Source organism: Columba livia, chromosome 2, assembly GCF_036013475.1.
Source record: "Columba livia isolate bColLiv1 breed racing homer chromosome 2, bColLiv1.pat.W.v2, whole genome shotgun sequence".
Lineage (NCBI taxonomy): Eukaryota > Metazoa > Chordata > Aves > Columbiformes > Columbidae > Columba > Columba livia.
Genome location: NC_088603.1, coordinates 46,781,468 through 46,795,282, shown reverse-complemented (window position 1 = coordinate 46,795,282; position 13,815 = coordinate 46,781,468). Strand labels below are relative to the sequence as shown.

Here is a 13,815-nt window from a genome sequence, read left to right as displayed (position 1 = left end):
AATGGTTATCTAATCTCTCTGTCTGCCAGTCAGTTACAGCCTCAGGACATTCAGAATCTGCTGCAGTTATAAAAAGAGAAACATCATTTGGTTTCAATGCACATCTCGTATATAGAATTTAAATACGATAAACAATGAAGTGCTAAAAAACCTGCTAGCCAATCAGCCCAAGAAATTTTTTAGGAAACTATATAAACTGACTTCACAAATATGCCACATAACTGTTTAGAAATAAAATTCTACATCATGTGGTTGTCAGATTCAGCTCAAACACGCAGAATTAATGTAGCACAAACTATATGTTCATTCTAACAACATGAACTCCATGGAAAATACCGAAGATTCTTTACTCATTTCAGCAATTGCTACACTGTCCAGATTAATTTATTGAAATTATATCCTGTTCAGCAGGACAAATAATAAAATTCAGCAGCATCTCTGAATTGTAAGGTCTTCTAGCTACACAGGTAAAACTGGAGTGATCAAGAGAAAACTAAAGGAACTTAGTATTTAATTTTCAGCTAGATGAGAAGGACCTTTGTCTGGAAGGCAAGAGTTCTGACCATCTAAGCCTTTACAGCGACCTATTGATAGCTGAAATCAGCAGTACAGATATATATGCTAAGAACTTCTGGGGCGCTTTCTAGTATTTATCTTTTTAAACCTGGTGTTCAACATCCCACATGCCACACCTCTGTTGGTACTTCTACCACTAGCCTAGCAGCATGGGAATTTTTAGCCAACCTTCTTCTCACGAGATATAAACATAATTTCTACATTTGATCAAGTCAGAAAAAAAACTACGTGACTGTCCTTGTAACTCCTAAAAGCAAAATTGCTTGTGTCTGAAAATAACAGTGACACCAAGCACAAGAAAAAACACCAGGACGGGATTAGGCCCTTGAATATCAAAGTAAATACTGACATAATTACAGATTAGGCATGATTAAGGACATTGCTAAATTGATACCTTAGTGAGTTGTAACCATTTGCATTGTTGAATAAAGGTTGCTCTAGAAAGCAAAGGTATGGAATCTTCTAGTATTGTCACACAGACCTCTTAAGTCTCATGCCCTTATTCTGCAGTCCATAACTTGCAATGTCTGGCTTCCCTAGACACCACAGAGAAGAGTCACACTTGACCACAGACAGAATACTGAAGGACAGACACAATAGCTTCCTAAAGGAACGACATTACAGAATGGGTATGTTTTATACCTGATCACTCTTGAGATCTCAGGTGCCTCCCGGAATCAGACATCTAAAATTCAGTAAGAGTTCATTTCAGCCCCATCTGGGTATAACTGAGTACATCTGGAGACAAGACTTTTTTTTAGCTTTCTGGAAGAGAGAAGGAGTCCTAATCTCTGAATCAGATAATAATGATCCTTACAGTTCTTTCTCTCTGGCCCCATAAACCATGCAATCTCTGCCATATGACATATTAGTTCTCCCCAGACAGTTCCAGAAGGTCCGAACCCAGTGCTCTCTACAGCCTCTTGGCCAGGACACCCTTCTGGGAAACAAATGATGCAGGATCGAATTGCTGTAGGCTAAAGAAGCCAGTGAACCCACTCAGGTATCAGCCTTTCAGATTGGGTGTCTGCATCAGTTTGACACGTGTTTTTGAAGAAAATTCTGGTCAGATTTAGGAAGCCTAATTTGCAAAACCAGATCAGGATGAGCTATTGGGACACTCAGCTCTGCCAAGAAGGCAGATGTTCTGGGTATGAACAATACCACATGAAAATACTCAAGAAATTTCACTTGGGTCCTATTGAATTCCACATTCCCACTAACAGAGGAAGGTTTTGTAAAGAGCACTCCTAAGCGATCTTAAAAATTATTAGGTGCAATCTTCAGCATATTTCTTCTATACTCATCCCTTGTTATGCACCACTGTAGTTTTGTGGCTCCAGCCTGAAGCAATGAAGAGCATAGCAACAGTGACTGCTTGCCATTAATATTTCTTGCTCTTGCTGTTTCTTTGGACCTCTATTTAGGGGATTCGCAGAGGCATAGTTTACCACTGTGCTTTGATCTCCCACAGCAGGGCAGGAATTTCAAGCATGTTCAACACGGTGCCTCTAAGTCTATCATAGGCCTATGTTATCAAAACACAGATGTTCTACTTGTCCAATATACGAGGCTAAACAACAATTAGTATGATGTATGTGTTTTTCTACACCTCAGCTGCAGGCCACTTGAGTGTGTTTATAATCCTCCTCACCAATCTTCTGATAATTTCCCACACAATTAATTGTTCCTCAGTATTGTGACCACACACAATATTAATCCAACTGGCCTGGGATGAAATGACCATGAGACTGCAAAATCTCAGATGTCCTTCTAAGTTCAGTGATGATAAAAAGGATGTTCAATAGCTCTCTTCTTGCTAAGATGATAACTCATTGTGGAATTTTCAGCTAAAACCCAGTTCAGACTTATGACAAACTAAGGTCACTTCAAAGCCCCTTTTGAACTCTAATGAAGAAATGTCACCGAGTGACTTGCCATAAAGATAAAACAAGGTTAATCATCAGTATGTCTGTCTGACACACTGAAACCATGAAGGAGAAAAGTTTGGTTCTGATTATGAATTGCATTGTTCTGAATCCATTTCTTATAGCTTATCATAGAATGATAGAATCGTTTTGGTTGGAAAAGACCCTCAAGACCATCAAGTCCAGCCATTAACCTAACTCAGGCACTAAACAATGTCCCTAAGAACCTCATCTATATGTCTTTCAAACACCTCCAGAGATGGTGACAACCACTGCCCTGGGCAGCCTGTTCCAGTGATTGACAACCCTTTCTGTGAATAATTTTTTCCTAATATCCACTCTAAACCTCCCCTGGTGCAACCTGAGGCCATTTCCTCTTGTCCTGTCGCTTGTTACTTGGGAGACCAACACCCTCTGTGCTACAACCTCCTTTCAGGTAGTTGTAGAGAATGATAAGGTCTCCCCTCAGCCTCTTCTTCTCCAGGCTGAACAGCCCCAGTTCCTTCAGCCACTCCTCATCAGATATGTGCTCCAGATCCCTCACCAGCTTTGTTAACCTCTGAGTTCTCTCCAGCACCTCAATGACTTTCTTGTATTGAGGGGCCCAAAAGTGAACACAGGATTCGAGGTGTGGCCTCACCAGAACCAAATACAGAGGACAATCACTTCCCTAGTTCTGCTGGCCACACTATTCTTGATGTTGAAACATTTAATGAGTCCTTGCACTACAAGTTACAAACATAAATATGGTAAAAGTAACAGATAGGTGTGGAAGTAGAAGATTCCAGTGGTTTCATACTATTATTTCCATTCTAAATAATCGACTGAGACCTTCCTACATAAGAGCATCTAATTCCTTCATCAAAAATCAGAACACCTACCACTTATTTGAGATGACAAATCAAAGCCCTGTTCTTACTGAAATCAATACAAAAGTGTCTATGCATTTAATGGAAACAGTATATGGCTCGCAAAACTGGTTAGTATTGTTCTTTTCAAATAACATTATGATTGATAGCCAAACCACTACATTAAGACTTCAGTTTTTATTTAAGTGTCTTCTCTGTATTTGGTCTTGAAACACCTTCCAAAACTGTCTCAATTCTTTAAGAAGCTTGAGTATAGCTAGAAGCATGTAACTTCTGAATTAATACTTTCTACACTCTGTGTAAGCTATTTCTCTCCTTTTCTCCCACCTCTTCACACAACTGAGGTCTTGCTGTCCTCTAGTGGTGAAAGGCCATGACACATAAAGTTATGGGAGCATTTAAAAGTAGATGTCCTCTCCTTCATTATTATTTATTTTTATCATCTCCACTCCAGGTAGTTTTCTGGCCTCTTAGCAAACGGACTCTTGAAAGAACCTGATGATCTCAACTTGACAGACTGTAATAATATTACTGAGTGAAACACAGTTAAGTTCAATAGCTATTTGAACTTAGAATTATGCCCCAAGGTTGAATTTGCTGGGCAGTTTACAATTAACCACCTGTATAGCGTATTATTTTTAGCTTGAGAAGAAAAAGCAGATGCATTAGAGACTCTCATAAACATGCCTATAGTAATAAAATATCTTAAGACTTTAGCTGGCATTTTCAGCACATTTCTATGACTCCAGTTGTACAGCCCTACTTCTAAAACTTAACTTTATGACAAAGTCTTGCTTAGGGATGTAAATTTCCAACTTGTCAAGCTAATGATAAACAGTTTCAGTAATCAGTTTCTTAGTCTGTTTCCTATACTCACAACACCTCTAATTACTTGAACCCAAGTTATGCATTTTCATGTCAGAACACAGACCATCAAGGTTTAAGCCAGTCACAATGATGGACATAGCCTCAGCCATGCTGGGTCTCATGAAAAAGGGAAGAGGACCTCTACCTCCCCACCCTTTGGCAGACATTCCCTCAGCTGCACACAGCTCCAGAACCCTACACACCAGTCATAGTGGCTGGTGAATCGTGGAACTGCAGCTGCTTAGCATGAAGGTCTCAGAGGAGGACAGAGGCAGATGGTTTTAATGTAGATGAACAAAATGCAGGTGCCACAACAGGGTGGAGACAACAAAGTAATTCTCATGCTCAGAGCTAAGATGTGGCAGTTTCAGGCTCTTATGGAACAACTAGAGTACCAGGTTCAAAACAGATAATCCCAATTGAAAAATTCTCCTTGACTTCATTGTGTTTTACATCAGGCCTCACGTTATATGAAAGAAAGAAGCTGAGTAAGTAGATCAGTCATTTGGCTTATTCAGGCTTGCACTTCCTGCAGAGGGTAGAGTACTGGGAATAGCCAACAAGTTAATAAAGAACAGTCCAATAGCAAGCAACCTCCTAGAGCAAGGTTGTCACCGTCATTAAAAAGAGGGAAGTAGAATCATATATAACTCAGGACAAAACTAATATTTTTAAAATTACCATATTATACCTTTTCACTGCATGTCCTCAATGGAACTTTCTTAATCGTATTCAAACAGACATAGAGATTTTTGAATAATGAATGAGATAATAAAAAACTATCAATTTGATTTAGTGCAGGCACAAACAGTTTAATAGTGATTTATGAAAGACTTCTAACACACTTTGTTTATGGTTGCGGTATATAGTTTTAAAAGTCACTCCAGCACCTGAGTTAACAAAAAGGATGTTGTGCAGAAATTAGGTCAGTGGCCTTTCTTTAAAGCACATTCTACTTACAGGCCATTATCAACATTCTTTCTAATCATAGCAACTCTTATATTTAATCTGCCTCAGCTTCCTCTTATCTTGCTGTATCCTGACCTTGTACACTAAATTTTACAGGAATGCATAGGTAACAACACATCAGATATATTATTTTATAAAAGGTACATCTGCTAATTTGGAGCTCAACCTAATAATGCATGTAAAAAACCAACCTTCTTTCAGAGGCCCAGTTCCTGTAGCTGTACTTTTCTCCATGGAACAGATCCTTAAACCCATAGATTTTGTTAATGGTCACCAGCAACCCCTAAAATGAAATAAGGGCAAAAGTAAGAAAATTGAACAAAAAAAGTGGTAATATGATGTATATCATAGAATTATAGAATGGTTTGTGTTGGAAGGGACCTTAAAGACCACCTAATTCTAATCCCCCTGCCATGGGCAGGGACACCTTCCACTAGCCCAGGTTGCTCAAAGTCACAGCCAGCCTGGCCTTGAACACTTCGAGGGATGGGACAAAATATCAGAGACAAAAGCAATACCCCTGCAGATGCCACATAAATGTTTTTAAACTGTAACCCATCAGATTTTACATAACAGAAAATGACGTATTTAGAATGTTTTTACAAAACTGTCTATGCCATAGGCAAAGAAGTCCATGGGCTTGTAAGTACCACACACACCACCACCACAACCAAGCAACTAACCAACAAAACCCACAACCCAAACAAAACCAACAACATAGTCTTAGTAGAAGGAGAACATTGGCAGAGCAGTTGTTCCATTGTGGACCAGTATGGGCTGCATACTGACCCTGAAGAGATAGGTAGAAGAGTAAATTTGTCAGAGAACCAGTCAATGTACTGTACTCCTCATTATGTGGATCAAGGACGGAAAGTCTGGTTCTGTTACAGCTGAAGTAATGAAGCAGCTTTACAAAGTGCAGGTCCTCATCTGACAAATACATCTGTTCTGTGTCTGGCTGAGAGCACTAATTTTCTTCATAACAGCCCCTATGATGCTGTGTTTTAGATTTGTGACTAAAACAGTGCTGAAAACACACCAATGTTTCAGCTATTGCACAGCATCAAGGTCCTCTCTGCTTCTCAGTCTGCCTTACCAGCAAGTAGGCTGGGGATGGGAAAAAGGTTGGGAGGGGACACAGCCAAGACACAGCTGAACCCAACTGGGCAAAGGGATATTCCGTGCCATATAATGTGTCACTCAGAAATAAAACTCGAGGGTAGCCTTTCCAAAGTAGCTGTTCCCCAGACACTCACTGGGCATCAGTCTGCTGGTAGGAGGTAGTGAGTGACCACCTCTGTGACTGCCTCTGTGTTGTGTGTTTTGTTGTGTTTTTCTCTCTTTCCTTAACTAATTAAACTGTATTTACCTTGACTCACAAGTTTGTCTTGGTTTTGCCCTTCCAATTCTCTTCCTTATTCTGCTGAGCTGGGGTAATGAGTGAGCAACTGGTGAGTGCATAGTTGCTGACCAGGGTTCACACAGCACATCTCAAACACTGTTTGTCTTTACAACCATTCCAAATATCTTCACTGAGTAGTGAAGAACTTCATGGCACAATTTACCCAGCATCAATGATCCAGGACTAAGGACTAGCTTGCTCCAAATGAAGCTTAAATATAACATAACATGATGAGGCAAATGTTAAATAACTTGATATTTTATCCAGCAATCCATTTTTCTGGGTCAATTCATTTTTTAAAGGTAAGACGGCATTCTTAGATATTCTGAGACACTTTCCAATGTATGTGCAATGAATAGTTGGATTTCTTTCTGAAATGTCATAATCGGTGACCTAAAGCAATCTTTTTTAGTTTACAAATTAGATGTTGAAGCAAGTTATTCTGACTTCTAAACATTAGGAAAACCAATCCATGAAGCAACAGGGAAGCAGAGCAATTTTTCTGTTTAGAAAGAGTTTTGTTAATGTGGTCTCTACTATCCATAAGACTTTTGTAAAGCACCCAGAAGCAGCATTCACAGTTCTTCCAATCTATGTATTAATGTCAAGTGGATTATTAGAAGGAATCCAGGAGCTCTTACAATACTACACTTTTTATTCTAGGCTTAAAGCTTGGATATTTTGACATACACGAACTCAGAATATGAGAACAATTCAGCTCAAGCACCAGCATGAATGTATTTTTAATTATTCCCAGAGCTCAAACAGCAACGAAGTGAAGAAACAGCGTGATACCAACATGCAAATGAAGAAACCAAGAGCCTTGCTTTGTTACAGCATTACAGGCCCATCTGCTGAATCACCTAATACTGTGCAGGCTATGTTATTGTCAATATTAGGGAAAACATAGTAGGACCCTTCCTCTCCCCACAATTGTCATATATTCAGTATCCGTCTTTTTCACTGAAACAGGAATTAACTGGAACAGATCATCAATGTAACCATAAATTATATTCAGACAACAAATTATTTTTTCCTCATGAAAATAAATGGGTAAAGTTGGGCAAACAGTACATATTCCCAAAACCTAGCGGTTATGAGGGTTTTCTGTGTTTTTTTTGTTTTGCTCTGTATTTTGGTTTTGTTGTTGTTGTTGTTGTTTTTTTACTCAAGGAAATAAGCAATACCTTTTCTCTGTTTATACAAAAGTAACCTTCCTCTCCAATAGGTATTGAAATTCAGGTATGTATCATTGGAAGGTTATTTCTAAGATTTTTTTTCCTCCTGTTAAGAAGCGATGTCGTCCCCAGGCATGGCTGACAAACCTGGCACTTACATAAGGCAAATCTGCTTTAAAATAGCGACATTTTTGTTATTGACACTGATGGTAGGGCAGGTTCTGAGATGTGGGAACAGATGGATGTTCTCCTTAGCATCAGGGATCTACTCCTCACAAATCTCCAGGATGGGTGAAGGAACCAGACAAGGTTTTTTGAAGAGGCAGAGTGGAAGATGGCATTAGGATAATTTAAGGGGCAGATAATTTACGACTGCCTTAGTCCTGGAAGGGAAGATGTTCAAACAGAGAATTCACAAGTTTCAGACGAAGCCAGGAGGCAGCACAAGGTACAGGCATTGACCACAGGCATGACACGGCACCATTACCCAGCACTTACTTCTTGGTGGATCCAGCACCAACTCTTCCCAGTTCTTCTTTAGAGTGTGCCAACTGGTCTCAAAAGTCCCTGTTTTAGCGTGGTGAGAGATAATTCCCCCACAGGGTCTCAATTGCACAGAAGCTTGTGGCACAATCTGTGGGCCCATTTGGCTGAGAGGAACCAGCTCGGGGTGCAGCACAGCCTGTGGGCTTCGGGGCCGGTGACAAACCCTGCCAGGCCCTGCTTTCAGAGGAGAAAATGGACACTTTTTTGGTTGATTGTGCTCAGCCAGATGGCAGAGTCGGGAGGGGCTGAGGCTTCTCCAGTGCACGCTGAGGTTGTGCCAGTGGGAATGGAAAAAAGAAACTCGCTTTTCCTCAGAGGAGCAGATTCCCGCCTTTCGGCCGCCGCCAGGACCCTCCCGCTCCGCCTTTCCCCGGCCCTCAGGGCCGGGTCGGGCTCCCCCTCCCGGGCCGCTCCAGCAGCGCATCCCGGGCGGGAGCCGCCGTGGGACGGGGCGGGAGGGGCAGAGGGAGGGAGGCGGCCCTGAGGGCAGCTTCCTCCCGCCCTCCCTTCCTCGTCCGGCCGCCGCAAGGAGCGGGCCATGGCCCACGGGCTCGGAAGAGCCGGCGGCTTGGCCGGGCTGGGGGAGCGGTGAGAGGCGCTGACTGGGGCGGGGAGCAGCCGCCTCTCAGAGCACTCCGTCTCGGGCATGTCCCCGCCGTCAGGGCCCGCCGGAGGCATCGCTCCCTCCCCTCGGTGTTAATCCCCCTCCTCCCTTGACTGCGGCGTCCCCCGGCCATGGGGACGGCGTCGTCCCTGGTGAGCCCTGCGGGCGGGGTCGGAGAGGTGATCGAGGACACGTACGGCGGCGGCGAGGCCTGCGAGATCCCGGTGGAGGTGAAGCCCAAGGCCCGGCTGCTGCGCGGCTCCTTGCGGCGCGTCGGTGCCTCTCGGCCGGGCGGCCTCATCGGGGCCAGCTTCAAGTCGACGGCCTCGGTGCAGGAGCTGGAGTGTGTGGCCGAGTACGAGCGGCTGAAGAAGGAATACGAGATCTTCCGCGTCAGCAAGAACAACGAGGTGGCCTCTATGGTAAAGAAGGAGGCCAAACTGGACAGGGAGAACAAGCGGCTGCGCGCTGAGCTCCAGGTAGCGCCTGCCGCCCTCGTCCAACCCAACAGGGTCTTCATGTGAGAGGCTGTGAAGGGATTGCTCTGCTTCCCGGGAAAGCTGTGGCACGGAGGTGGTGGTTGAGATGGGTTTTCCTTCCAAAAGAAGGCAGGATGGTGGGGAAATGGCTTGTGCCCCAGTGCCATCCTGATGAGCCGTCAGGGTGTGGTGCTGGGGATGGGGACAGCACGATGCACAGACATCTTCGCTAGAGTAAGGAGAGATGTGGGATGCTGGGATAATGTTGTTGTAGTCAGCCCTAGAAAGTAATCTAAAGGCTTTTATCTAATGAGGAGCAGCTGGGGGAACTGGGGCTGTTTAGCCTGGAGGAAAGGAGGCTGAGGGGAGACCTGTTTGCTCTCTACAACTACCTGAAAGGAGGTTGTAACATGGAGAGTGTTGGTCTCTATTCCCAAATAGCAGTGATAGGAAAAGAGGAAACGGCCTCAAGTTCTGCCAGGGGAGGTTTAGATTTGATATTAGGAAAAAATTCTTCATGGAAAGGGTTTTCAGGCATGAAAAGATTCTTCAGGAAAGGGTTTTCAGGTTCACAGGCTGCCCAGGGAAGTGGTGGAGTCACCATCTCTGGAGGTGTTTAACAGGTGTTATCGAGTTTCTTAGGGACATGGTTTAGTGCTAGAGTTAGTTTTTGGTTGGATTCGATGATCCTGAGAGTCTCCTCCAACCAAAATGATTCTATGATCAGCTGTTACTTTCACTTGGAAAAATGGTATATTAAATGTTTTCAGGCACTTCAGAAAACGTACCAGAAAATACTTAGAGAGAAAGAAAGTGCATTAGAGGCTAAATACCAAGCCATGGAGAGAGCTGCTACTTTTGAACATGATCGAGACAAGGTCAAAAGGCAATTCAAGGTATGGCTTGATTTTTCTTTTTCTGGGAAAACAACCAAAAAAAGATACATGTCACTTGGTCTCATTCCTCCAATGAACTCTTCTCCAACAGCTTTCATGAAGACCTCTCTTCTTAAAAAAAAACCAGTATCATAGCTGTAGCTGTCTGTTTCCTTTAAGATGTTCCTATGAAAAATTCTCTGTAAAACTATGAGGAATAAATAGAAAATAACTTTTTAAATATTAAAAAGAGGATATGCAGTGATGCGTCTTAAACTGAATTCCTGCGTTGTTTGAATACAGGAATACATTCATATTTGAGAGTGAAAAGAAAACGTGGGCTGTAATCTGACTCATGCTGAAGGAATGTATAAACACAGAATTCCATTTTTTTTTAATAGATTTTATATTTAACATTGTCATGTTTAACACTTATAGCTTACATTAAAGAAAGTGTGTAATAGTACATCTCTTTTGGCCACTAAAATATGATAGCCACTTAAAGACAAAAGTCTTTTCACTTTCTGGAAGGATGATTTGAAAGGCCAAGGTGATACTTCTGCTTTTCCCTTCCTTCAGATGATGGTAGTTCTGCCACCCAAAATAGGGCAATACATCCTGGTTTTTCACTGTTTTCAAGATTCTTGATATCGTTAATCGTAACAGGCGTTAATGTTTGGCAGATATATAAAAAGAGGGTTGGTTTTGACCGTATTTAAGGAAATGAGACTTGAAGATTTCGATTATTTGAATTTAAATCTAAGTCTGTGTTTTCTTCTTCACGTGATCGTAAGGTTTTACAATCAGGACAGCTGGAGATGTTTGATCACTTTCTGTCTTAGGAAATTTAAATTTCTGCAACAGTAACAAGAAAATACAAGATTATATGGAAATGTAAAAAAAATACATGGAATAATAAAAGGGAACTTTGAAAAAAATTATTATATGTAGTGATTTTAGAACACAATAAACTTTAAAATGTGAAGAAAGTTACTTGCCATTTTTAATGAACTTCCTATACTAATGCAGACTTCTGTCTTTCAGAAGAGTACTCTAAGGTTTAAAATGGTAAAATTTTTAAAATTAGATCGTTTAAAACTATGTTTTTCTGCTCACTTATAGGCTTCTGATGGCTTCTTATTCACATTTTCCTGCTTTTGCCTGCTAATGGCATGCTAGAAACTTATTTTTCCAGTTGAAAGCAGATAACATGAATTCAGGAACTGCTATTGAATTTTAAAAGGTTTATGGTTTTTATTTTTCTTTCCTGCTTGTAGATTTTTAGAGAAACTAAAGAAAATGAGATTCAGGACTTACTGAGGGCCAAACGAGAGTTAGAAGCAAAACTTCAGAGACTGCAGGCCCAAGGAATCCATGTGTTTGATCCTGAAGAGTCTGATTCTGATGATAATTGTACAGATGTTACAGGTAAGAATCCCCAGCATTTTGTTTCGGGACATGACTGAAGTCTCTGAATAGTAAAGCATAATACATATATTTATGTTCTTTTGAAACAAGTTTTATTAATCCAAGTGAAAAGCAACAAAGTAATTTGAAGGGTAAAAGCAGCTGACTTTTCAAGCTTGGTTTAGATTGTGGGAACCCAGTGTTTCTGGTCTTATGAATGAATAGATGAAGAAAACAGAGCACTGTCTAGACAGTGTGACTTGTACATTTTTTAAAAAATTGTTCTATGAACAATTCTGAGTTTTCTGATTCTAGATCTGAAAAGATTGCGTTCCAAACAATCCAAAATGCACACCCGAAACCAGAGGGAATCTTAGGTAGACTTACTGTCTATGGATCATGAAGTATGCCAGTCTCAGCTGCTGGACTTTACGGAATAGCAGAGTTAGATATTTAACAAACATGATATGAACAGAAGAGTCATTTTATTGAATAATTTTTTGAAAGGAAAGCCCTAGAAAATATAATGTCATAAAAGCCAAAACCTTGTGTGTGCTGTAAGAGGTATTTGCCAACATGAGAAGGATTCAGATAGGTATGTGATCAGTCCTCTGATTCAAAATCAAGCAACAGTTGCAGCAAACAGTTGGCACCTTAACGCTCTTAAGGATGGCCACCATTGCTTCTTGCACCACTGAGGAGAAACTGCATGCAGGTGCTGTTGCATAACCTTTGTTTTGCTTGTTGAGTTATATCCACAGTCACATCTTGGCAGGAATATAAATATGCAATCTTTAAAAGCAGAAATATTTCAAAATGCACTGATTGGCTTTTTGAATAGTAATTATGCATTTGATGAACTTTAGTGGTACAGATAGTCATGTTTTCTTTTACATATTTTTTTCTGTCTTTTGTGTTAGATTAGTTTTTGAATTTGTATTTCGCTTCTTACACTTTTCTAAGTATTTTTCAATTTCCTGATTTTCTCCACAAAAGATTTATTTAATGTCTTGAAAGTTGTATATTGATTGGCAGAAGTGTAATACAAGCATCTTACGAAGAAAGAACTGGGAAGGCTCTTCCGCACAGCACAGAAAATATATTTCAGTCCTGACCTACAGCCCCTTCGTACTTTTTCAGTGCTGGAACATTCCTGAAAAAAAGTTATCAATTTTGTCATGTGCACAAATGACTGCAGCAATACTGTGAACTGTTTTTCTGATTTGTAATGCTAATCAACATTTGAACCCAACAGATGTGAGCAATCCATATGACAAATATTAACAAATAACCTCATCCTTTAGCAGTGTGGCTTCTCATTAACTTTGGACAAGCTCCCATTTAGAACTACAGGACAAAAAGGTGTGAGCAAATCTTCTAAAGGAGAAAAAATCATGTTCAGTGGCAAATGGGAGTAGGTTTCAGCTGGAGTATTTAAGATTAAACAATATATCTTTTTCAGTGACAATGAGGAGGATTTTTTTTGTTGTTGTTTTCCAATTATTAGCTACTGGGGCACAATCTGAATACTGGAATGGAGGAGTTTTGGGAAGTGAGCCATCCATGGGTAGTATGATGCAGCTTCAGCAGTCATTCAGAGGGCCTGAATTTGCTCATAGCTCCATAGATGTTGAGGGACCATTTGCAAATATAAACAGGGGTAAGTAATGGTGGTTTGTTTTGCTGGGGTTATAGGTTTCTATGTAATTTTTCTTAAGTAATTTTGTTCTTCCTTATCTCCATTTCTTTCCATTCTGGGGTTATTTGGTTGAAGAGTTATTTGGAATTCTTCTCTGTAAAAATAAAAGGAGCTATAGCTGTACATGCTAAGTTATGTTTAATATACTTAGGGACTGTGGTATGTGCAGCAGTGATTGTAGCAAAGAGCAACGAATGGTACTTTGTTGTAAGTAAACCAAATACCATTTTGTTGCTTGTGTTTACTGAGGAAGATACTAATCTTTCTTCTAATGTCTGCTGGCTTTTTTTTTACCATTTATATTCAAATTCTCTACTTCCTGAATATGAATGTTACATTCGCATTAGAATAAACTACATCCCTGGTTTTTTCATTGGATTTGCATGCGTTTTGACTCTACTTAGGGGGGCATTTAT

The 13,815-nt window shown here is 40.8% G+C and overlaps 2 protein-coding genes across 3 annotated transcripts in view; one reads left to right on the top strand and one right to left on the bottom strand.

The window, feature by feature from the left end:
- TMEM108 (transmembrane protein 108) overlaps nt 1–8,703 on the bottom strand; it is a 255,485-nt gene extending 246,782 nt beyond the window's left edge. Inside the window, exons 1-2 of the mRNA XM_065051721.1 lie at nt 8,288–8,703; nt 5,401–5,492 (exon numbers count right to left, since the gene is read on the bottom strand). The gene's annotated coding sequence lies outside the window, so the exon portion shown is untranslated. The remainder of the gene's footprint in view (nt 1–5,400; nt 5,493–8,287) is intronic.
- A 143-nt stretch (nt 8,704–8,846) lies between these two features.
- NPHP3 (nephrocystin 3) overlaps nt 8,847–13,815 on the top strand; it is a 30,294-nt gene continuing 25,325 nt past the window's right edge. For both annotated transcript variants that reach the window (XM_005505574.3, XM_065051717.1), the window contains exons 1-4: nt 8,847–9,418; nt 10,189–10,314; nt 11,571–11,721; nt 13,208–13,360. In XM_005505574.3, coding sequence (XP_005505631.2) covers nt 9,071–9,418; nt 10,189–10,314; nt 11,571–11,721; nt 13,208–13,360 — 778 coding nt within the window. In that variant the 5' untranslated portion in view covers nt 8,847–9,070. The remainder of the gene's footprint in view (nt 9,419–10,188; nt 10,315–11,570; nt 11,722–13,207; nt 13,361–13,815) is intronic.